Below are 24735 nucleotides of genomic sequence, written 5' to 3' on the forward strand. Positions count from 1 at the left end.
ACTTCCCCCGCCGCCCCCACAACTTCCCTTCCTCCTCGTGCCTGCAAGGAGTACCCTGAATGTTCCATTTTAGCCTGTCCCTACTGGGCACACTAAACTGAACCCTGGAAAAAGTCAACCCCTGGAGCTGGTACAGATGTGCCCTAACACAAGACCTAACTTGTCACTCTCCACCACACTGACCGTCACTCCTAGCTGATTGACCCATAGCCCGTCTTTATTTGCCACTCCCCTGCACTACTGAAGAGCAGCTCAGCTCTGCTAAGCCCTTTCCTTCTGCTCTGAAGGAGATAAATGTCAGTTACCTTGCTCACTGGGTATGTATGTTTCATCATAATAATCTTCCAGGATAAGCTGATCTCCAATGCGTATAGCAGCTCCTGCCATGTCCATTCATAAAGGGGATATGCTGATTGCACCTAGTAGGGAAAACACAACCAGAGTCCTTAGCGAACTATAAATGACTTGCACTCATTACATATTAGTTGGCAGACATGCATGTGGGGCTTTGACACTTTCGTGGGGGGCCCAGAACTTGTTACCCCTCTGTCCTAGCAAGAGACCCGCTGGAACTAAACTCGCTGGAGCTCCGTCAGCCCAGTCTGTTAGGCAGCCAAACAGTCCCATCCAAATTGCCTTGCAGGTAATGCTTGATGTGCCCTAGTCCCAGAAACTCCCTGGAAGATGCCTCTTACTCATCCCCCCCATCACAGGACACCCACAGAATTAACGAGCGTATACACTGGCCTGCTAGGTGAGTTGAGGCTCCATACCTCAGTATGCTAACAAACACTGAAGAGAACCTACAGTGAAACTAAGAATAAGATTATGACTAAAGAACAGCAATTCAAGTGGTACTAAACACAGAGAACTGAAAGAGCTGGTTAAAAAAATAAACCCCGGCAAAAACCAAGAGAAAATGCCCTGCAAGACTAGAACTTAACTCTAGCAAGTTCTTCTCTTCTGACACAGTCACACTCGCTGGAAGTTAGAGGTACCAGAATCCAGACTTTCACGGTTCCCCTATAACCTCTGAGCAGTTTCCTCATTAAGTGCATAAACCTCAGGTCTTTTTTCCCCCGGGTCACCTTTAAAATGCACCTTTTGAGTCATATCCCCAGTCCTCCTGTTAATTTGCTTTTGCTTGTTGCCTCCTTATGTGAATTGAATCCCTCTTTACTTTTAGCTAACCCTAATGAATTAGCATTAGGGACAGAGCAGTAACTATATCCTCTCCTGTCTGGAATAACACCTGTTTTGCTCTTTGCTTGGTTACAGATTTAAAGCAAAATATTAGTAAGTACGTACCCATAGCTCCTCAAGGAGCATTGATAGACACACCGCCCATTGATATTAGCGACCAAAGCAATGCACATTTTCGTTATCTACCGTACACGATATCCTCTCCAGAATGTAACAGAGAGGTGGCCATGTTAGTCTGTATTCTAACAACACACACCAGCAGTCATGGAGCACGTTAGAGACTAACAAAATAATGTATTAGGTGATGAGCTTTTGTGGTGCAGACCCACTATCTCCAGACCTGAAGAAGTGGGTCTGACCCACGAAAGTTAGCCACCAAATAAGTTATTTTGTTCATCTCTAAGGTGCTATGACTGCTGGGTTTTTTAACAGAATGTGTTATCTGTAGTGCATTTGTAAGTCCTGACTGGAGTTGGCCAGTAAGCACTAAGTCACGCCTAGGTACAACATTGCTCAGATCGGAAAGCACAGTGGGCTCTACAGGCCAGGACTCAGCTGCATCGACAGGGCAGGGGCTGCTGAAATTTGCATCTGCCATTGATATGGTGGCTGCTGACGTCTCCTGTGTCACACAAAGATTCACGAGCACCCCGGTATGGGTCAGATGGTTTCTCTACAATTGTTATTGATCATGTCCTCATTAAAAATCACGGGTAGTCAACGTTCGTGGGATTCAAGTTCAAAGTTACTAAGCTTGACAAAGACCTTTGGCGTCTGCTGACAAAAGCGCACCGACAACTTCTACAACAGCCAGTTAATAGGGCTTAAATCAGTCCAGTTCAACGAAAAGCTGTTCTTAGAATCGAGCTCTCAAGTGGCTTTTTGTTCTTGGTTGCTCAAGGCCGTTGAAACATTACAGACTGAAAGAACAGGGTTCTTTCAAGTCAGCAGGGATGACAACTCAGTGCTGTGTCTACAGCCCTTCAAACATCAAGCACTGATTGCAAGAAGCTGCTCACTGCCACTGGAGCTAAGAAAAAAAATGATTCTCAAAAGCAAAGGCTGAATGTGTTCAACTTTGGAACATCATTGCTGTCAGGCACCAGCTCTGCAGCCTCTGTGCAACTGTGAGGTGTCTGCAGTGGAGACTGGGACAAGCCTACTGGGGAGGCGGGGGGCAGGAAAATCTGGACAGCAGCTAGAGCCAGAGTCTGCAAGAAGAGCTGCACTGATGGGAAGATCATTTCCATGAGATTCCTCAGTTATACCCACTTCTTTCAGCCAAGAAGAGATCCAGATTCCAGTCTGTCTGGAAGACTTCAGCTTACAGTCTGTAGCACTAGATGATGATATTCTTTCTCTGTTCAAAAACGGCAATAAGGCCACATGAAACAGCTCATGTTTGCCAGTCCCGAGGGGAATCTTTGCTTCCACATCAATGTCTTGAATCAAAAACACACTTCAAGGCAAGACCTCACCGTGGCTTCCAACCTGGTCATTCCCTTGTCAGCCAGATATTCCTCTGGAGCCTGCTTTTGGAGAAGATGGCTGAATTTAACAAGCAGCGCGCAGCACTTTTTAATGGACAACCATCAGGCCTTTGATGCAGTGCACTGAGCAAGTCTGCAGGATCTGATGACTTGGAATCCCTGGAAAGATAACGCCAACAACAGAAGCACTCTAAAAAGGCACAGAAAGCTGTGCTGATGTCAGTGACAGAACCACAGTTTGGTTTGCTATTGCCACAGGAGTTTGGGCTGGGCTATGTTTCTGTTGTCTTTGTTATTCAACATCAACACTGATTAGTTGATGGAAAAGTAGAACCCTGTGCAGATAGAAATGTCTATCTGCAGACAGACAACGTGACCTGCAGATCCACAGGGCTCTCCTTCCAAGAACCACTGTGGCTAACGGAGAGGAGCACCCTGCACTGGCAGCTCCTCCATAGCGGCACCTCTCCAAGCCACAATGCTGTCTGTCTGGCAGCAGGGCTGAGGGCAGTCCGGCCGCACTGCTGGGAACAGAGATGGACAAGCTGCTGAAGCTGCTGGATGATCTAATTGGGCAAGAAGCAACATACACTGGTCTGGTTAATCCCCGGTTGTCATCATCCAGCATCCTTCAGCTCCAGATTACAACCAATTTAGTGTTAATTTGTTTAGAGGGAACATCAGACAGACGGCAACTGTCAAACACTTGGGAAGCAACTCACAGTGCGGGAAGATGCTCAAAAGATGTGCCCATTCCTATGGCAGCAACTGTTGCCATGTTACAGGCTCTTCAGCAGCCTCTGGAAGGCCTTGTGGCATCAAGCATGCAACAAAGCTACAGAAGCATGGTTACACCAGCTCTGCTATTCGGCTGCGAGAACAGAGTGCTACAGAACACCAAACGAAGGTTTTGAATTCTCATCGTTTTTGCCAGCTGCCTCATATTAAGTGCCAAGACATCATCGGAAATGACAATATTAGAAGCTGAACCGAGCAACTGACTCCATCAGCACTGGTTTGGTTTCAGTGGCTTACTAGGTACAGGCCCATTACAAAGAGGGAAAACGTGCACCAAGGAATACCACGACACAGCCAGCCATTAACCAGAGTTACCAAGAGCTTCAATGGCATAAGATAAGAATACGTGAGCAACTATACTGGGTCAGACCAAAGGTCCATCTAGCCCTGTATCTTTTTTTCCAGCAATGGACAATGCTAGGTGCCTCATTCTGTTCATCATCAGGTGATCCTGTCACCCATTCCCAGCTTCTCACAGACAGAGAATAAGGACACCTTCCTCACCCATCCTGGCTAAGAGCCATTGATGGATCTCTCCTAAATTTACCTGGTTCTTTCAGAACCCTGTGAAGGTCAAAGCTTTAACACCACCCTCTGACAAAGACTGTGTTGCGTGAAGGAATATTTCCTTTTGCTTGTTTTATATCCTCTGACTATCCATTTCATTTGGTCACTCTCACACACAGACACACACACCCCGTTCTGCTACGAAGGGCAGTACGTAACTTATCCTTATTTACTGTCTTCAAACCAGTCATGATTTTATAGATCACAATCTCCCCCCACTTAGTTGTCCCTCTTCCACAAACAGAAAAGTCCCAGTCTTATTTTCACTCCTTATACGGAAGCTCTTGCAATCCCCTAATCCTTCTTAGTTCCCTTTTCTGAACCATTTCCAAGGTATCTTTTTTGAGATGGGATGACCACATCTGAACACAGCATTCCAAATGTGGATGTACTTTGGGTATATATAGAGGTGATAAGATATTTTGTGTCTCATTATCTCTCTCAATGATTCCAAATATTCTATTTGCTTTGACTGTCGCTGAACATTGTGGATAGTTCTCCGAAAATATCCACCCAATGACACAAAGATCTCGAGTGATAAGAGCTAATTTAGACATTATCGTTATACTATCATGTATAGTTGGAATTATGTTTTCCAACGTGCATTACTTCACATTTAACACCACCAAATTTAATCTGCTATTTTACCACCTGGTTACCCAGTTTTGTAAAATCCCTTTGTAAATTTTCGCAGTCTGCTTTAGACTGAACTATCTTGAGCAGTTTTGTACCATCTGCAAATCTGCCATCTCACTGGTTTTCCACATCATTTATGAATATGTTGAATAGAACTCATCCCAATACGTCCAGACCCCTAGGGAAAACCACTTCTCAACATTCTGAAAACTGAACCATTATTTTTACAGTTTTCCTATCTTTTAACCAGTGTCCAATCCATGAGGGGACCTTCCCTCTTATCCCATGGCGGCTCACTTTGCTAAAGACCCTTTGGTGAGGGACCTTGTCAAAAGCTTTCTGAAAAATGTAAATACATGTTATCCACTGGATCTCACCTGCTTTTTAACCACCTCAACAAATTCTAATAGATAGACGAGGCACAATTTCCCTTTCCAAAAGCCACATTGACTCTTCCCCAACAAACCGTGTTCACCTCTGTGTTTGACAATTCTGTTCTTTACTATATTTCAAACAATTTGCCCGATACTGAACTCAGGCATACTGGCCTGCAAGTGCAAGGATCCCCTCTGACATCCTTTTAAAAATTGGTAACATAATAGCTAATCTCCAGTCATTTGGTACAGAAGTAATAGAAAGAAAGCCATGCTAATCTATACACTAGCAAAACAAAAAAGCAGTAAAGTAGCACTTTAAAGACTAACAAAACTATCAGGATGGCCTGATCGGTACCACACTCTACTAGAGACCCACTGATTGCTATACGTACCTACATGCCTCTAGCTTCCATCCTGCACACATAACTAGATGCATTGTTTACAGTCAAGCCCTTAGGTACAATCGCATTTGCTCTGATCCTACTGACAGAGACCAAAAACGACAGGCTCTTCACTAAATATTCGTAAACCTGAATTACACACCAGGAGGTATGAAAAAAAACAAATCGATAGACGAATACCTAGAGACCAGCTACTCCAAGATAGGCCCAAGAAAGCCAAGAACAGAACACCACTGGTCATTACCTACAGCCCCCAACTCAAACCACTGCAACGCATTATTAAAGACCTACGACCTATCCTTAATCAGGATGCCACACTCCAGAAGGCCCTAGGTGACAGGCCTGTTCTCTCCTACAGACAACCTCCCAACCTTATGAGGACTCTCATCAGCAGCCACAGTCTATACTGCAGAAACACCAGTCCTGGCACTTTTCCCTGCAACAAAGCCCACTGCCAGCTTTGTCCACATATCTATTCTGGGGATACCATCACTGACCTAACCAGGTTAGTCACAGAATCACGGGCACATTCTCATGTTCCTTGACTAACATCATATACGCCATCATGTGCCAACAATGCCCAGATGCTTTGTATACTGGACAGACTTCAAACTCTCTCAAACAAAGAATTAATGGGCACAAAACAGAAATAAAGACACTCCTGATCCACAAACCAGTCAGCCGACGTTTTAATGGAGTGGGCCATTCTGTTAATGACTTAAGAGTTTGCGTCTTACTGAAGGGGAATTCTCACACTACTTTGAAAAGAGAGGCTGCTGAACTCTCTTTTATATTCAAATTCGACACATTAACACGTGGTTTGAACTGGGATATGAATTTTCTGGGTCATTACAGGGGCTCTTTTGCAAACTTGGCTTAATCTAATTCTTGACTCCGTGAATCCCTCCGCCCCCCACGCTCTAATTTGCTCACCTTGATAATTTTTTTTCTGATTTGTCAACCCTGATTACTATTTTTGGTTCTCTGTGCCTTAAATATTGAGTCTGTTCTGGTATGGCTATGGTCTGAAGAAGAGGGTCTGTCCCACAAAAGCTCACCTAGTAATTATTTTGTTAGTCTTTAAAGTGGTACTTTACTGCTTTTTTGTTTTGGTACAGAAGCTGATTTAAATGATAGGTTACAAGCCACAGACTGCCAAAGATAGCTGTTATCTGAATATGCAGCCATGCCACCTTCAGGAACTGGCTAGGAATCCAGGTAGCATAAGATCCATAAGGAGACCATGTCTCTATTGGAGTTGCCAGGAGGATGATAATGTGCTTCAATTTAGAAAGTTATTAAACGAAATATCCCCACTATTAAACTGGAACAAGTCACTTCATTCTGTCATCATTTCAATTCTGCACCACATAAAAGGCAGATAGAAGAACTATTAGTGCCCCTGAAAAATCCCCTCAGTGGATTTTTACTTCTTGAAAGCCTTTGTATGTGTCAATTATCGCTATCAAGAACAGGCTGTGTACCAGACAAATTTGTCAACATGTTAATAACAACAGCGCTAAGTACCATCTTCACATTTCTGCCATCCTTGCCTTTGCCTCTTGCACTGACCTCAGACTACTCTGTATTTGTAACTCTCTTAGCTAAAATAAGCCATACAACCAGCAGTTAATGCTACTAGATCCCAGACTGCAGTATTTTCAAGACCGCACGATCAAGGCAGAATCACAAATCCTACTCCACATTGTCCGGAACATATGTGACCTAAACCATCAGAATATGGACAATTTAAAGATACAGCACTTATTTTTCCTCTTTCCTGTGTTTATAGTCATCTCACTCACACGAGGTCATTAGCAGCGAGCGGTAAAGTCTATGCTGACTTATTCCAGCTAACCAAATCCCAATCTGTAGATGTATAAAAGTGCTTGTGTGCACAGTACGTATCACCGTACACGCGCGGAGTGAACCCACGAGCTTCCACACTCACGAGTATCTTGCTCCCAGCTTGGTACTAGTGGCTACCTCATTAGCCACCATGTATGAGAGAAGTCAGAGACAAGGCCAAACAAAAAGCAAACAGGGCAGAGACCTGGCCTGGAAACGGGAGCCGCCTGCCAAAAGCAGAACGAGGGCGGACCTCGCGCCCCCGCCGCACAGATGTGCACACCCCCACGTGCTCTCTGCGAGAACTCACACGCGCTCTCGCCCCGTGGCACGCCCCCCTTGCACACACACGCGCGCGCGCGCCCTCCAATCCACACTCCTGCACTCCCTTCCCCCACTTGCACACAACTCCGACACTCGTCACAACCCCCGCGCCCTTGCACATTCGCCCCCTCTCCCAGCTCCCTTGCACACTCGCCCCACCTCCCCCTTCTTGCACACTCGCCGCCTTGCACGCCCACTACATCAGACGCCCGTGTCCCGGCGCCCTTACTTTCCGCGGAGCCCCAACCCGGCCGCCCCCAGCTTCCTACGGGCAGCAGCAGCAGCGGGGGAAGGCGGCCCCCCGCCTACGCTCCCCACCCTCCGCTTCCATGGACGCCTCGGGGTTGCCCGGGACTCTCCAGCAACTACTTCCGGCTTAAGCCTAAGCCTAGCAACGGCAGGGTCCGCCCCTGCCTCCGCCTGATTGGGCATCGGATGGCCCGACGGCATCGGATTGGAGCAGAGGTCGGCCGCTGTCACGTGGGAGCCTGGCGGTGGCCCAGGGATTTCTGGGAGTTGTAGTCCGCTTCAGGGGGACGCAATGACCCTCATTAACGACCCCCCCCCCCCCCCCCCCAAAGCCGGGGTCCTCGAGCCCTTAAGCACACGGGCACAACTACCCTGCACTACCCCCCAAAACTAGGGGCCCGACCCCCTAAGGGAGCATCCCCCAACACCTGGTCTAATCACACCCAGGGCATCACCCCCCACCCCACAGGAGCACCTCCCCAAAACTCTCACATCCTGGGAATTTCAGGGGTCACTTGGCTTAAAACAAAGCAAATTCCCAGCCCCCCCCCCCCCCCCCCCCGCCCCCGCAGTGCAGAGGGAAACGTGACCCACCCCAGCTCCTCCTGGCGCGCACACGCACACGCGTCTGGAAATCTGAAGGGAGCGAAAAACGATTTAAAAATAGTATTACGGATTTATTTGAAGCCAACGTCCTGACTGCCCAGGCTTCCAACCCCCCATCGCTTCTAACAAGTGTTTGCCCAGAGTCTACAGCTAGCAGCCAATCTCAGAACACCAGACGTGACCTCAGAAGGCCACCAAGTCCAGCCCCACGCCCTCACAGCGAGACCAAGAATCATCTAGATCATCCCTCTTAGATATTTATCCAGCCTGTTCTTAAATAGCTCCAATGACGGAGATTCTACAACCTCCAGAGGCAACTTATTCCAACGCTTAACCATCCTGACCATTACAAAATGTTTCCAAATGTCCAACCTAAACCCCCCTTGCTGCAACTTTAGCCCATCACTTCTTGTCCTGTCCTGTCAGAGGCCAAGGAGAACAATTCTTCTCCCTCCTCTTTGTAACACCATTTTAGATGCTTGAATACTACCACCACATCACTTCTCAGCCTTCTCTGTTCTAAATTAATCAAACCCACTTCTTTTAATCCTCTCTCGTAGGTCATATTTTCTAGATCTTTAGTCATTTTAGTTGCTCTTCTCTGGACCCTCTCCAATTTGTCCACATCTTTTCTAAAATGCCACGCCCATTTTAATTGCCAGCTACATCTGGTTTTTTTTATGGCATGTGCTACTGAAATGACTGTTAAAAGGGCACCATAAAGCAATAATACTGTCTTTAATTTCCTGTACAAAATTATATTAAAAATCCTTCCTTGATTAGTACCATCTTCGATCAGTAAGCACCGAAGTGCAGTCTGTGGAAGGCATACCAGTTTAGCGTATTCTGTTAGCTCTCCTCACTTTCTCCAGCTAAACCACATACAGAGACAGTCAAAAATACAAATACATTTCCTCGTCTTACTTTTCCATGTATGCAAATAGTGTAATGGCAAGATCTTACGTAATCGTAAATAATGCGAGTGGAAGTGTGCCTGAGACCTTCTCTCTCATGATGTAATCCACACTAAGAGTTACAAAACTTCTACCTGAGATTATTAAAACTGAATGAATTTTGGGGCCTGATCCTGCAAATGGAAACATTTTGTTAACTACTGCTATTTACACTGAATCCATGAGAATTACACTGAAAATAAGGGCCTGGTTTAGAAATTTCCTCACCCCTTCTAAGATACCCAGCAAAGGTCCCAGCCAGCAAGCCAGAATGTTTAGTCAGGTTTTCTGAATGTTAATCTGACCCTGAATAAGTAATGTTATCATTTTTGTAACTTTGGCTTAAATTTATAAGTGGGAGCAGGGATCCCATGAGTATTTTATGCCACTGAATAGACAGACTGAAAGTAGTAAAATAAATGGTGCAAGTATAAACACACACTCGTGGACAGTTTTATTATAGTGTAGAAAGGCCTTGCTTAGGTTACATTGCTTGGGAAGGGGTTTAAACTGAACTGAAAATAGCTACTTTTACTCTGGGAAAAGGTTTCCAGACAGGGAGTTATGCCTGTACAAGTATAATTATACTGGTACAACTTTCCCATGCAGACAAGTCCTAAATGTCTTCTGGAGTAGGATCTATGTGTTTCGACATTGTGCACTGCACTTTGCTTGCTCCAGACTCACCATGATTTCTGCTTGGTTTCCCTTTTTTGTACGGGTTTTCAGGGACAATAGATCATCTCCAAGCAAAACGGTTCAATTCTTTTTTTTTTTCTGTTTTGTAGACATAAAAACAACCAATTTGTTTAATCTTTATACATTCACCCATAAAAATTTGGTATGCAAACAATGAAGGAAAAGGAACTGCTAGAGAAGACCAATTGAAGCAGTACTGCCTGGGGAAGGAAGTAGGGTGCTCTATGCGACTAGAATCCACTCTTGTGACTCTTACAACAGTTGCTGTTCTGCTTCAAACCCCTGCTCTTGGAATCATGGAAGGATGACAGAATCTTAGTTTTCACTTTAAAAAACAAATACATTTCTAGCTTTTGTGGTTGCCTAGAAAAGCAGGAAAACGCAACTTCTGACAGATGCAGAAGCCCCAAGGTAAAAAGAAACCCAGATGTATTTTTTTTTAAATCTCATAATTAAGTCAGTCACGATTTAGGGGCAGGGGGCCCATAACTTATGCTTCTTTGAATGGCTGAATTTTGCAACGCTGCTAGAAGATGAGCAGACAGCTCTCAAAAACTATTCCTGAAATCTACCTTGTGTCTTATGACCAACAACCTTCCCCTATATCTGGGCACACATTCTCATAACCCTCTTGCAGGCAGCATGCACATTCATGTGGCAAATAAACTTCCTACCTCGATCAGGGAAACAGCAACTTCTTTTCCTTAGGCAACTTTCCTCCTCAGCTGCCCCCATCAGGTGAAATTTCCATGGGAAGAAGGAGCTTCTCTCTGCCTTAGCCCTTCCTTAAGGGAAAGCAGCGATGGAGAACTACACTTCCCAGAGAGCTTTGGGGGGGAAAAAAAAACCTTTGGCTTTGACAGCAGAGCCACAAGTCTTTCCGCCTCCAAATCTTGATTGCAGAGTGGAGAGATTATGGAGGACTGACAACTGCTGCCTCTAGAGCCTGGTAACTGGCCAGATTGCCGGATCTCCCATGCTTCAGCTTCCGAAAAGGAGGAGGAAAAAAATCAGCCCAGCAGTTTATTGCTGTAGATTTACCAAGCTGGGTATCACTTGCAAGCTGGAATTCCCTCCGCCCCACAGATGCTCCTGGTGATCGCTGGCTTGCTATGGAGAAGCGTTTGCTTAGCTGAGCAAAACTTGCTCCTGGTCCTTATGCAATTTCTCTTTGCGAAGGGAAGGGTTTCCTCAAAGAAGAAGAAGAAGAACACAGCAACAGCACCTTCACTCCAAGAACAACAAATTCCAGGGAAGGGCTGGGCAGGGCTTTCACCAAAATGGCTCATGCGTTGCCATGGTTGCTGCTGTGGCTGGGGTCTGGCATGGTACCAGCCTGCCAGCCTCATCTGGGCATCCGGGTGCCTCTGAGGAATGGGATGGGGACTTTGCAACAGGGTCCCAGGGTGCAGCGCTCAGCTGAGGAGGAGCCGGAGGATTCCAGACAGAGGAGCAGTTTTGTGAATATGATAGACAACTTGAGAGGGAAATCTGGACAGGGCTACTACGTGGAGATGACTCTCGGGAGCCCCCCCCAAAAGGTAAGGCATGGTAGCTGGGGTCTCGAGGCCGAGACCTACCCCTAACTTCACAGGAGTTGAGGCATGTGGGGTTTGGTAGGCATACCACTGTGTCTGTCTCACACCTAAGTGTGCCAGGCCCGTGCTCCAGAGACCATATGCTGGAAATAAGAGTCACGTTAAACAGTCTTTCAGTGGTGGGGGGAACAATAACAACAACAAGAGATTTTTGAAAGCAGCAGCTTTAGCGGCTGGAGAGAGAAATCCAAATGTCGCTTATGGAAATTTAGTGGCCCAAATACAGAGCCATTATCTGGCGTGCCCCTTACCAACCCCTGTTTCAGATACAAAAGATGGGGGCTTTTGGAAACAGCATTTTATGAACTGCCTTCTGTAGGTGTTTGCAAACAGAACACGGCAGGCTGTAGGGCAACGTGTGGCAAGGATGTTCTGTAATGTACAAATGAGGTGTCTTTTGGGTAAATACTCTCTAGTCCCAGAACTGGCCTGCCACGCTGTCCAATCCAGTGTCGCGCGAATGGCTAAAGGGTTTCGGTTGCTGAATGCGTTTCACCAATATTTGAACCCCCAAAGGTGGTGCAGCACAGAGACCAAGTCTGCCTTTCTTTGGGTCAGGCTTTGGGGATGTTAGAGCTCAGGACCGCCAGGCACAGCGCCAGACAGAGCCTTCAACCCTACTGTCTTGTAGCGGTAACCCTACAGCACAGAAGTGCAAAGCTCCGAGCCAGCCTCTGTCCTTAGCTGACACTGGTATTCCTAGCTCAACCTAGCCTGCAAGTGAGGAACTCGCCTTACTTGTGCACAGCAGCAGTATGCAGCGGATGCAATAGTTTGCTGATGCTGCAGCAACTTTGTCATGGGTTCCTGGGAACCGTCAAAGTGCAAGAGAAGGAGGGGGATGGGCCTGGGCCTACAACATCCCCTGGAGAAACACAGATCTAGTCTCAAGCGAAAAGCATGTCTGGCGAGTGTCGCCACAGCTGCACCCCCCTGCTGTGGGCCGATTCACAAAGGGTAGTGTCACACTTGTGACTGACAATACACAGCACGTGGCCAGGTGTTCTTCATTTATAAATGTCTGAAAACAATGAAAGTGGGGTACAGACATTCAGGGAACCTGAGCTGCACCACACATGATGAGTGGAAAAGAGAGGGAGGCTGGGGTGGGTCCTACATGTGCATATGTATGGGTGGGGGGTGTCTGTGCTTTGTGCATCTGTGTACACAATACCAGCCTTCTGCATCCGCTGAGAACAGTAGACATCCTATTGCCTGCAGTCACACCGCATCAGATGCTAACAGGGCATGTAGAGCAGGGGTGGAAATGTGCACTTGTAATCTGTGTGCACAGATTACATGTACACGGCCTGCATGTACACGCATGCAGCTGGCAGTGTGCAGCCAGCCTTCCCAGAGGACAGCACACAGCACAGCAAGTTTGACCCATTTACCACCTGTTTGGACTGGCAATTACAACTCCCGGCTAGTCCAAACCTTCCTGGGCTTGCTGTGGTTGGGGCACCTGCTGAGCTCACACTCATGTGCAGCTTGCTGCCATGTGAGACTCCAGGCCTGCTCTTGCTGTGCACGTTAGTGAACTTACAGGACTGGCATTTGCAACAGGCCTTCTCTGCTTAAAGGATCTCGTAAAAATCAGGGTCTCCTTAGCTCCCTATGGCCTTATGCAGCTCAGCCCCCCACCCTCAGGGCAGTGAGCATCACAGCCATCAACATCTTGGTGGCTGGCAGGCACAGGGCACCCCAAGTCACACAGAGGGGTGCTTAGGTCCAGCACCCACCTGGTTCCCTCCACCTTCCCTGCCAGCTGGGTGCGCCTTGGGCAAGAACTGCAGCCTAGTCCTTTCCAATACTGTGGTGAAGTGGAGGCCAGAGCCCTCTGGCTGCCTCCAGAAAGCATGTGGGCAGCCCCAAGACAGCCTGCTTCCTTGCCCCAGAGAGGCTGTCCGTGAGCCAGGGACGCCGTCCAGGCCCTGGCTACTGCTAAGCCTCCCCAAGCAGCAGCTCTAATACGCAGCACACGCGACCGTGCACGTCCCTGCCTGAGGGGCACACAGCTGAGGCAGCCGTATTGATACCCTGGAGCAGCTGTGTTTTAGGCACAGTCTGGCGCTGGACATGTTCTAAGTCAGCCTCTCTTCTGAGTCACCCACGCTCTGGTAGCAATGGCCTCCCCTCAGGTGGGCTCTGCAGTGCACACAGGTTACGCTGTGCAGGGCAAGCTGCGCCAGCACACCCCAGGTGGGAGGTGGCCTTGCCTGAGCTCTCAGCACCCAGTTAGGCACCTAGCAGAGCCAGATGGTGGAAGCGCTCAGCACCCAGCCAGCGCAGAACCTGGTCACTTACTTGGGTGCCTCACACAGGCAGATGCAAAGAGAAAACAGCTCCCCCCGTGCCAACCCCGGCACCATCCTAGCTGTCCCAGCCTGTAACACGCTGATGGGGCAGAGGGGACGACTAGTCATTATGCTGCCTCCCCAGGGGAAAGGTAAGGTTGTGCAGTCGTGTGTGCCAAGTGCTTAGATAGCTGCATTTGAAAGCCTCCGGGCAGCAGCGTTGTGTTACAAACCCAGGGTTACTCAATGTCACACCCTCCCGCGTCCCCGTTCCATACTCAGCCATGAGCCTTCTCTTCCCTTCAGAGGGCTTTGGGCTTCCCGCAGCCCCTTCCCCAGGGACAGCCTCCACCTCTACCCCCAGCCAAGCAGCTGCACTCAGGACCCTTCATGTGCGTTTCCAGATGCCCTGGCACATGCTCTGCCCCAGTCTCTGGCCTTTTACCTTACAGTGGACCTCAGGGCCAAGCTCTGCGTGGATCACCACATTGCAGCATGGGGAGCGCCTGCCCCCCTGGACAGCACAGCCTCAGCTTACCAAATACACTTGCTTGTTGTGCTAAGTCCCCCAGGGCAGTAGCTCAGCTCTCCAGCCTGCTGCACCCCTTTCAGGGGTCTGGTGTCTTGCACACCTCAAATTATGCCTCACCTGAGCCACTTGCTTTCGGCAATTAGACAAGAGTGTTAGAAGGTCAGAGCGCACCATTACTGACCGCTCACTCACTCAGTTGGAATGGAACTATCCCCACACATTTCACTGCACGGAACAGAGCAGCATAAATAAGCCATGTGAAAAACTCGTACAGGTGCAACCTCTTAAATCTAGCACTCACTCCTGCAGCAACATCTGTGGTCCGGCAGAGAGTGCTGGGCCTGGGCCCACAATGGCAGGGGAGGGACTGGGAGCAGTGCCAAAGCTGGAGCTCCCACAGGCCCTGCTGCAAGGCGGTGGGGAGCAGAGACCACACCCCCACCCTGCTCCCTGCAGCAGCATGGGGCTGGGGCCGGGGCCAGAGCACCCCCAGGAGTGCAGGGCTTGTGGAGGGGAGAGAGTCTCCACAAGCTGGAGCCCCATGATAGCCCCAGGAAGCAGGAGCCCTGCTCCAGCAAATTCTACCCATCAGGTCGTGACTGCACTGGGCCAAGGAGGTGCACCCTGTACGGATTCTACTTGGGCCTTTATGTAGCCTGGTGAGTTGATGTACCCCCAGCAGACCTTGGCAGCTAGCTGGTGGAGAACCACTGCCTTATGGACTTCCGGGACCAAAGGCCATGCTCACCCTCAGGCATGAGTGGCAAACGCAGAAGCCAAGGGCAACGACCAGGTACCAGGCAGCACCAGCCGCACGACTTGTAAAACATTTGAAAAGTTAAGGGCAATCCCAGCTTAAAGAAGCAGGGCCTAATCCTGCAGGCTCAGAGCAGGCTCAGCACCCCAGCAGGAGCTAAGCCCCTCATAGGATCAGGGTCAAATCAGTAGCTAGTCAAGCTAAGGTCAGAAGCCAAGACAACACTGCCCGGTAGAGACCCATTAGGAGCCTGCTTGTTTAAGGACCATACTCCATGTGCACAGCTCCAGGCCTAGGGCACAAGGGCCACCTCCAGCCCCCACCTGTAACTCACCTCCATGCAGCAGCCAGGCCAGCTTGTGCGCACAGCCCTGCCCAGGCACACTGGCTTTTCAGCTCCCTGCTGGCCTATGCCACCTGGGGAGTGTCCATGGGTCTCCTTCTGCCTGGCCACAGCTGCACTCCACCATAGGCTCCTGGTTGCCTTCCCTTAGCCTGCCTAAGGGTGCTACTGACCACTCACCAGCAGGCTAGAGCTGCCTCTGATGCACACACAAAGGCATGCTCCCCTCTGCAGGGCTGCTAGCACCATGCTCAGACCCTGCTTTCACACCCAGCTCACTCTTCAAACAACAAATCAAGCCAACAGAAACCCACACCCCCCCTGGGGCTGGGCTCACTCAGTCTTTATAGGAACCACCTGTCCCCCTTCCCAGCTGGGGCTGATCCCTCTCAGGCCCAGCTCCCAGTCTTAAAGGGGCTGCAGCTCCAGACAGGGACTGGAGAGTAGCTAGCTCCAAGCCCCCGGCATGTTGAGGTGGGGGGCACTGCCGTCCATCTGGACTGCCAGGATGCGCAGGACTTGCTGGCTAGCAGAGACCACAGAGCAGAGCTGCAGCGAGTGGGGGGTCGCCCCAGGCCGCAGGTCCAGCACAGACTTATTTGTTCAGTCTCATCAGGTTGCTGCTGGTGGCATTTAAAGCACTTTCTGACCAAAGCTGCTGTTCCCAGATGAGGGCACCTCCCTCCCACCCTTTTCCAGCCCCTTGGAAGGGCTGATGTCAGGCGCTAGCACCTGCTGTGCTGAGCTTTGTCCTCAGGCCCTGGATGGATCCAGCTGCCTCTGCAGCCTGGCATGTGATCATGTGCCTAGCGGGGTGCCTGGCAGCCTTCAAGGGGTGGAACTTGCTCCCTTGCAAGCAGCCCGGAGGTGTTCCCATGGGCAAAGCTGAGCCCGGCTGCTTTCCCAGCACCTCCTGCCCTCCCCATCCCTCCGCCTTTGGCCCCATCTCCCTCATTCAGTCCCACTTCTCTGGACATGATGCAGAGCTGGTGGGGGGGGGGCATTTCACTCCCACGTGGCCCAGAAGTAAAAGACTTTGCAAACCAGGTGCCAGCCTGACAGCACCTGGGCCATCCAAAGCCTGTGCCTTGTTACTGGCACCAGGGCCGTGTTCCCTGTAAGCGGAGAGCATGGGTGACCGCCCAGGCCCCGCCCAGCTGATTAGCTGCCCACAGCCAGCAGCCTATGTACCTATTTGGTGGTGCCCATCTGCCCAGGCCTTGGTGCACATAACAAAATTCATTCTGCCTATGGGTTGAAAACAGTTGGAGGGAACCCAACACATGGGTCCCAGCTACCCTACAGATTTTAACCATGTGCCCCTCAGACCCTGCTTCAGTCACTGCTCTTGTGTAGCTACGGCACAGTTTCAGGAGCCCAACCATTTACCTTTCCGTACATTGCCTGCTTTGCCATGTATTCCTCCTGCGAGACCTCTGAAGCGGCCACCCACGGGACCGGCAAAACTCAGGTGCCTAGCACAGATGGCCCTTAATTAAACATCAAACAGAAACGCACTGGCAGCCGTGCAGAGGGGCAGTGGCTGCAGACACCAGGTTGCCTAGCAAAGATGGGGTTGCTTAGCGTAGGTGTTGTTACATCACTTGTGCTCCAGCTGTGGACAGTGTCTCTGGGAGCACTTAATTAACCCTTTGGCTTACACACACCAGAGTGGCGGGCCTGTGGTTCTCAGTGGGGATCCCCTGGAGGGCTGTGAGCTGGTTCCCAGGGGTGTGCCGCGATAAACCAGAGAGCAGGGCCGGCATTAAACGCACTGGGGCCCAGGGCAGGAAGCCAACCCCAGAGCCTCATGGCTCAGAGCTGAGGCTGAAACCCCAGGCCCTCCTCCCTGCAGTGCCACGGCCAAAGCCTGAGCAGCTGAGCTTCACAAGGCCCCTATAGCATGAGGCCCTGGGATGTTGCTCTGCTTCCTGCCTGCTAGTGCCCGCCCTGACTTTCAATCGACTGACAAAGAGCTGCTGCGGCACGCTGGGCCGAGGGGGTTTTAGAGCCTGGTGAGACCAAGGCTGAGAACCCCAGTGTCCGGCTATTAGCCAGGACGGGTGGGCACGGTTCCCGGACCTGTTTGCCAGAGGCTAGAGATGGTGGCAGGAGAGAGATCGTTACCTGTTTGGTTCACTCCCTCTGGGGCGCCTGGCACTGGCCGCTGTCGGCAGACAGGACGTGGGGCTGGATGGGCCTTTGGGCGGACCCAGTCTGGAGGTTCTCGTGTTCTTCCGTTCTCAGGCGACATGACAGCTCCACCCTGAGCCACGCTGCTGGGGGCGTGAGCCGTGGCCCTCCCCGCCTCCAGCCGCCTCATGGCGCAGCGCCAGCCAGGGACAGGGCTACAACGCTGATGCAGAAGGGGCAGTTTCCAAAGGCCCAGGCTCTACACGAGTGAGGGGGGCTGCAGAGCAGCATGGTGGGACGCTGGCGGAGCTGTGTGAGGTTAAGGCCTGCCAGGGCTATGGGTCAGAGGAGGAGCGGGTAGGGGAAGGCCACGCACTGCCCCTTTCTGCATGCCACCTGATTCCCGCAGCTCCGTTGGCCTCTTCTTTTGTCGAACATCCCGGTGCCCCGATGACACACCCAAGCCTCAGACCCGGTAGGGTGGCATGAGCCACATGAACTGCCTCTGGGCAGGTCTCACGGCTCACAAGCAGACCGAGCCGGCGCTGGCTGGTGCCGTGGGTCCCACCTGAGCAAAGGGGGCTACTCTCTGCCCTACCCCATGCCTGCCAGGGGAGGGCGGTGGGGGCTGGTTCCACTGTGCCTCTGGTGGCTGGGACCAGCTGATGGCGGAGCCCGGTGCGTTTTGGCTGGGATAGGCTGAGGACTGGTGTTCTGGGAGGCCGCTGCCTGGTTGGTGTCATGCTGTCGCAAAGCAGGCTCACCCGGGCCCTTCTGGGAGCAGAGCACAAGCGTGGGTCAGAGGCTGCTAACGCTGAAATCGATTTGTTTCTGCTCAGAGGAGGTGTGGATGCACAAACGACAGGCAAAGGAGAGAGATCTCTCTGCACCGCGCTGTTCCAAGCAGAGACCCTTCCTCACCCGAAAAACAGCTCACCAAGAATTCATCAATGAGCCGAGCAATCAATTCACGTAACCGTGAAACCACTGCACCGAGACCGCCTCGTGCTGCGACAGCGAAGCGCTGAGCTGTGCTCGGGCACTGAGGTGTGACAGGGCATGGAGCGAGAAGCGGGTTAGGACAGCGGTGTGTCGCATGGCCTGGAGCTGGCAGTGAGCTGAGACAGTGGTGTGGTGCCGTGTGTGGCACTGAAGCAGTGGTATAGTGCATGGCACTGAGTTAGCGGCTCACTGAAGCAGTGATGTGGTGGTAGCACTGAGGTAGCAGTGTGCTGAGGCAGTGATATGGTGATGGCACTGAGACAACAATAGTGCAGTGCATGGCACTGAGGCAGTGGTGTGATGGCACTGAGGCGGCAGTGGTGCAGTACCTGGCACTGAGGTAGTGGGTCGCTGAAGCAGTGGTGCAGTGCATGACACTGACGCGGCAGTGGTGCAGTGATGGCACTGAGGCAGCGGCTCGCTGAGGCAGTGGTGCGGTGATGGCACTGAGGCTGCAGTGGTGCAGTGCCTGGCACTGAGGTAGTGGGTCGCTGAAGCAGCGGTGCAGTGCATGGCCCTGAGGCGGCAGTGGTGCAGTGATGGCACTGAGGCAGCGGCTCGCTGAGGCAGTGGTGCGGTGATGGCACTGAGGTGGCAGTAGTGCAGTGCATGGCACTGAGGCAGCAGTGGTGCAGTGCATGGCACTGAGGCAGCGGCTCGCTGAGGCAGTGGTGCGGTGATGGCACTGAGGCGGCAGTGGTGCAGTGCATGGCACTGAGGCAGTGGCTCGCTGAGGTAGTGGTGCGGTGATGGCACCGAGGCGGCAGTGGTGCAGTGCATGGCACTGAGGCGGCAGTGCTGCAGTGATGGCACTGAGGCAGCAGCTCGCTGAGGCAGTGGTGCGGTGATGGCACTGAGGCAGCAGCTCGCTGAGGCAGTGGTGCGGTGATGGCACCGAGGCGGCAGTGGTGCAGTGCATGGCACTGAGGCGGCAGTGCTGCAGTGATGGCACTGAGGCAGCGGCTCGCTGAGGCAGTGGTGCGGTGATGGCACTGAGGCAGCAGTGGTGCAGTGCATGGCACTGAGGCGGCAGTGGTGCAGTGATGGCACTGAGGCAGCAGCTCGCTGAGGCAGTGGTGCGGTGATGGCACTGAGGCAGCAGCGGTGCAGTGCCTGGCACTGAGGCGGGAAATGCCTACTCTGGGACACAGGTGTCGGCGCTTCCTTGGGAAAACTCCCCTGGCTGCAGCAGAGCGATTTTCTGATTAGCACAAGCACCTGAGCCTCTTCCCTCGGTCCCTCGGCTCTGCGGAGTCCGAGCAGAGACCCCTGGGGCTGTGGGACAGGGCGGTGTCGGCAAGTCAGCCGGGCAGAGGTTCTGGAGCAGAACGCTACCCAATGGGACAGGGTGTCTCCCCCAGCCCTGGCGCACAGGCTGAGCCCGCAGAGGGACAAGGGGCTGTCCCGCTTTTCACGCTGACGGGGAGCAGTCCAAGCAGGGTGTGGCACCAGGGCCTGGCCTGCCCAGACTCCTGCTCTGGGTTGCAGGACGGGGAGGCCTTCAGGGAACACCCTCCCCTCAGGGCGACTGAAGGGCTTTGCTCGGCCTTTGCTCTGGTGCCTCTGCATGTCTGTCTATGGGCGGTGCCCTTGGCAGGGTCCTGCTGGGCCTGTCCTTGGCACTGCTGGGCATGGGGGCACCGGTCCCCGGGCTGCACTCGACACCCTGAGGGGCCCCGGGTCGGAGCTGCAGGGTGGGGAGAACTGGGCTCACGGAGAATCGGCCGCGCTGAGGAGTTGGCGCCGTGAGCGGCTGCTGCAGCCGGGGCACTCGGCCCGCTGATTACTGGGGACCTACGCATGGGGGAGGGTCTCCTCAACCCTACCCCCACCCCCGGCAGAGACCAGCTGCTGCCTGGGCGCGGAGGGGGGTGCCGTAATGCACCAGGCCAGGCCAGGCTTCACGCACGCTGCCCCAGCCCCAAGCCACACCCCCTGCTTGCCCCATACAGGCGCCTGTTTCACCAGCTCCTGGGGGCAGTAGGGCAAGCCCTGCCTGTGTCCCTCCGTGGGATACTGTCCCCAGGGCTGGCCGCGGCCTAGCTGGGGAGTGAGACGTGCAGGAGGGCGCAGGTGAGCTCTACCAGGCATCTGCTCCCATTGCTCGGGGGCTGGGGGCAATTCCCAGTGAGGGACCCTTCAGGAGCCTGTGTTCCCAGCACTGTCCTCACGGGGCCCTTCCCTCTGCAGGCGCCAGTGCTGGCCACTGGCAGAGCAGGCCCTGGGCTGGGTGACCCCTGCTCGGACCCAGCTGGCCATTCCCTGGGCTCTGGCTGAAGTCCCTGGAGGTTGGCTGCACCACGCCCAAGGCCCCAGGCTGTCCTGTCGGTGCAGGCCTGGCTGTCCTGCCCTGCCCCTGGGGAAGCGGATCCACACTGCGAGGGGTGCTGTTGAGGGGGCTGGTTCCTGGGAGGATGCGGGAGTCGGGTGTCCTGCCCCTGCAACAGAGGGGTTTGGCAGTCACTCCGCAGCAGCTCAGGAAGATGCTCAATGCTCAACCCTCCCTGTCCCCTGCAGAGGCAGATCCTGGGCAGCAGGAAGGGAGAGGGGCTGGAACGTGGCTGTTTTCCAGCTTTTCCCCCGGAACAGTGACAGCAAGGGCCCTTCCCCAGCAGGCCAAGAGCTGAGGGCCTCAGGACTGGACACCACGGCCGTCCCAGGCCACGTGGTGTGAGCAGAGGAGATAAACGCAAACAGTAAAAACTCAGGTGGGGTCAGCAACCCCCGGCCCAGGGGCCAAGAGCGGCACACGAGCCGATTTTCATCGGCACACAGGACATGAGCTCAGCCCCGCCCCACCTCCCCCATGCAGCTAGGAAGTTGCTCAAAGCCAGGCCGCCTGTGGATTAGCAGCCAACCAGCTAATGCTACTGACCCCACCTTCACAGGGAAGCTCTGCCCCTTCACTGATTTATGAATGAAGCTGCTGGAAGTAGGACTAACAGCGACTTTAAAAAAGTATCGCTGGCACCCAGACCGCACAGAGAGGCCAAAAGGTCACATTTCGGCACCCTGCCTCGGAAAGGTGGCTGCCCCCTGAGCTAAGGTGTTAACAGCCTAGGGTATCGCAAGGCCTGGCTGCCCCACTGTGCCAGGCAGGAGAGAGCGAGGGGCGGGGGCTGGCTGCCCGCTGTGCCAGGCTGGGTGGGGGGATTGGCTGCCCCACCGTGCCAGGTGGGGAGGAGGGAGCCGGCTGCTCTGCCAGGCTGGGTCAGTTGCTGGCTGCCCCACTGTGCTAGGGAGCGGTGGGGCAGTGCCAGCACAGCCGTTCCCTACCCCCTATGGAACACGGCTCTTGCTCTCTCCTTCCCCAGCTGAACATTCTGGTTGACACGGGGAGCAGTAATTTCGCCGTCGGGGCAGCGCCTCACCCCTTCCTGCGGCGGTACTACAAGCGACAGCGGTGAGTGTGCCGGCCGCACAGGGCATTTCAGGCAGTGCGACAACGCACCGGGGCAGCTTCCTGGTACGCGTGTCCGCCCAGGAACCCACAGCACCCCGCACACACGGGAGGGTGGAGATTCACAAGCACCCCCGTATGCCAGCCAGTTCCCAGACACGCACCTCCAGCTTCGCCAGTGCGCAGCACACGGGGTTATCCACTCGCACGGGTATCCGGTGAGTTCACCGGCCCTCCCCTGCTGGCGCACTCACTGGTGCTCAACACCACAGTCCTGGGGCGCTGGCCCCTGCCCGACCGCCACGCTCCCCCCTTCGCCCCCAGGCCCTGCCACGTTCCCGCCTTGCCCTGCCCCGCCATGCTGGCAGAAGGAGCCTGACCGCTGGCTCCTGTCTCGGGTGTTCATTGCAGGTCCAGCACCTACCGGGACTTGCGGAAAGGGGTTTATGTCCCGTACACCCAGGGCAAATGGGAAGGGGAGCTGGGGACAGACCTGGTCACCATCCCACACGGTCCGAACGTCACCGTCCGCGCCAACATCGCCGCCATCACCGAGTCCGACAAGTTCTTCATCAACGGCTCCAACTGGGAGGGGATCCTCGGGCTGGCCTACGCCGAAATCGCCCGGGTGAGCGCAGCCCAGAGCACGGAGCCAGCCCCGTCCTCGCTGGGCCTGGTGCCTCAAGCGGGTCAGAGCAGCCTCGCGCGCTGATGGAGGAGGTGCCCAGTGGGGAACTGGGGCCGATGGGGCAGGCAGGCAGGGGCAGCGCCCGCCCTGCACCTGAACCTCCTGTCCCCAGGCCTTGGGGTGTCTCCCTGCTTTGGGCAGGGGCTGGACGCGATCACTTCCTGCAGTCCCTTCCAGCCCCCGGAGTCTGGGCTGTGCCCTTCGGAACCAGAGAGCGCGCTGGCCCAGCCCCAGGCGCTCCGCAGCTGCGAGGGCCCAAGAGCGCTCCTAGCCCGCCCTGGCTGTCCCAGCTGCTCACAGCCCTGCGGTTCTGTCTCCCCCACTTAGCCTGACGACACCCTGGAGCCCTTCTTCAACTCGCTGGTGAAGCAGACCCGGGTGCCCAACACCTTCTCCCTGCAGCTCTGCGGGGCCGGCTTCTCAGCCAACGCGTCAGAGGCCCTGGCGTCGGTCGGGGGCAGCATGGTGAGCGCAGGGCTTTCCTCGGCAGGACGGGACCCGCGTTCCCTCCGAGCGGAGTGCTTGGGCGGCCGCCCGGGAGACAGTCAGGTGCTGCCCAGCTGCTTAGCAGAGCGCCCGCAGCCGGCAGCCTGGGTTTCTGTGGGTGGTGCGCAGCCGAGCATGCCTGACGCACAGAACAAAATTTATTCTCCACGAGGGTGGGAGGAATTCGCGGGAACCCCAGATGGGCCCCTGGACTCAGGGCAGTGCCAGGCACTGACTGCAGCGGTCAGGAGGTCACAAGGTGGCGCACGCCCCACTGCTGGGAGGGGACCCGGGGCTTTGGCCCCTGTGCCCTTGTCCCCGAGCCCTTGCAGAAGCACCCCGACCTGCTCCCAGGGCTGAGGGCAGCTGCACCCGTCTCTCCCGGCTGCAGATCATCGGGGGCATCGACCACTCCCTCTACTTCGGCAGCATCTGGTACACGCCCATCCGCAAGGAGTGGTACTACGAGGTCATCATCGTGAAGATCGAGATCAACGGGCAGGACCTCAAGATGGACTGCAAGGAGGTGGCGAGGGGCTGGGGAGCGCAGAAGCAAGGGCCCACTTGCCTGGGGGAGGCGCAGAGAGAGAAGGAGCTGGGGCGGGGGCGCTCCACACCCGTGGCACTGACGGGGCTGGCGCCTCACCACAGCCGGGAGGGGGGCAGACAGGCAGGCGCTGAGGGCTAGGGAAGGAGCAAACACAGGAGGCAGCTCTGGCTCCCTGCGGACCTGGGGGGCGCGTGCACACCCTGGCGCTGCGCCCTGAGGCTGTTGGAGCCATGGCAGGCTGCACAGAGCCAGGGGAGCACTGCTGGGCCTGGGGGCATGGGCAGCCGGGCAGCCCACACCTCCCTCTGCGTGAGCCCCAGGGCAGGGCCTGGCTGGCACAGCTTCGAGGGAGCAGTGCAGGTGCTGGGCTCGGGGGGCCCTGCTGAAGGCGAGAAGCCGGGGGGCTGGTGCCTCATTCTCCATGTCCCCCACCCCCAGTATAATTACGACAAGAGCATCGTGGACAGCGGGACCACCAACCTGCGGCTGCCGAAGAAGGTGTTTGAGGCGGCAGTGAAAGCCATCAAGACAGTGTCTTCGGTCAGTAGCGCCTGCGGCCGAGCCCTGCCCCTCCCACCCTCCCTGCCAGGTCCCTGGGGAACGCCGAGGGCTCGGGGCACTAACGGGCAGGGACTGGGCCTCTTCGCCCACGGCTCCAGGCTGAGGCCGAGGGTGGCCGCTGGCAAGGCCGGGGAGGGAATGAGGCTGTCTCTGTGCCACAGCTGGGGGGGTGGTCCGGAGGCGGGACGCTGCCGTAGGAGCCGAGGTGCCGCTGGGAGGCGGCACGCCCGTGGGGAG

General features: G+C 54.2%; 2 protein-coding genes across 9 annotated transcripts in view; one reads left to right on the forward strand and one right to left on the reverse strand.

Annotated features, from left to right (window-relative positions):
- Window positions 1-7974, reverse strand: part of CEP164 (centrosomal protein 164) — a 105873-nt gene extending 97899 nt beyond the window's left edge. For all 6 annotated transcript variants that reach the window (XR_012642497.1, XR_012642498.1, XR_012642496.1 and 3 more), the window contains exons 1-2: window positions 7874-7974; window positions 306-419 (exon numbers count right to left, since the gene is read on the reverse strand). Coding sequence is in view for 1 of the 6 variants with exons in the window: in XM_074976697.1 (XP_074832798.1) it covers window positions 306-393 (88 nt within the window). In the remaining 5 variants the exon portion in view is untranslated. The remainder of the gene's footprint in view (window positions 1-305; window positions 420-7873) is intronic.
- Window positions 7975-11067: 3093 nt separating this feature from the next.
- Window positions 11068-24735, forward strand: part of BACE1 (beta-secretase 1) — a 33520-nt gene continuing 19852 nt past the window's right edge. For 2 of the 3 annotated variants that reach the window (XM_074976777.1, XM_074976774.1), the window contains exons 1-6: window positions 11068-11692; window positions 22128-22216; window positions 22625-22841; window positions 23229-23366; window positions 23779-23913; window positions 24376-24477. In XM_074976777.1, coding sequence (XP_074832878.1) covers window positions 11432-11692; window positions 22128-22216; window positions 22625-22841; window positions 23229-23366; window positions 23779-23913; window positions 24376-24477 — 942 coding nt within the window. In that variant the 5' untranslated portion in view covers window positions 11068-11431. The remainder of the gene's footprint in view (window positions 11693-22127; window positions 22217-22624; window positions 22842-23228; window positions 23367-23778; window positions 23914-24375; window positions 24478-24735) is intronic. The other variant, XM_074976776.1, reaches the window with a different exon arrangement.

The sequence above is a fragment of the Carettochelys insculpta genome, chromosome 25 (assembly GCF_033958435.1).
Source record: "Carettochelys insculpta isolate YL-2023 chromosome 25, ASM3395843v1, whole genome shotgun sequence".
Classification (NCBI taxonomy): Eukaryota; Metazoa; Chordata; order Testudines; family Carettochelyidae; genus Carettochelys; species Carettochelys insculpta.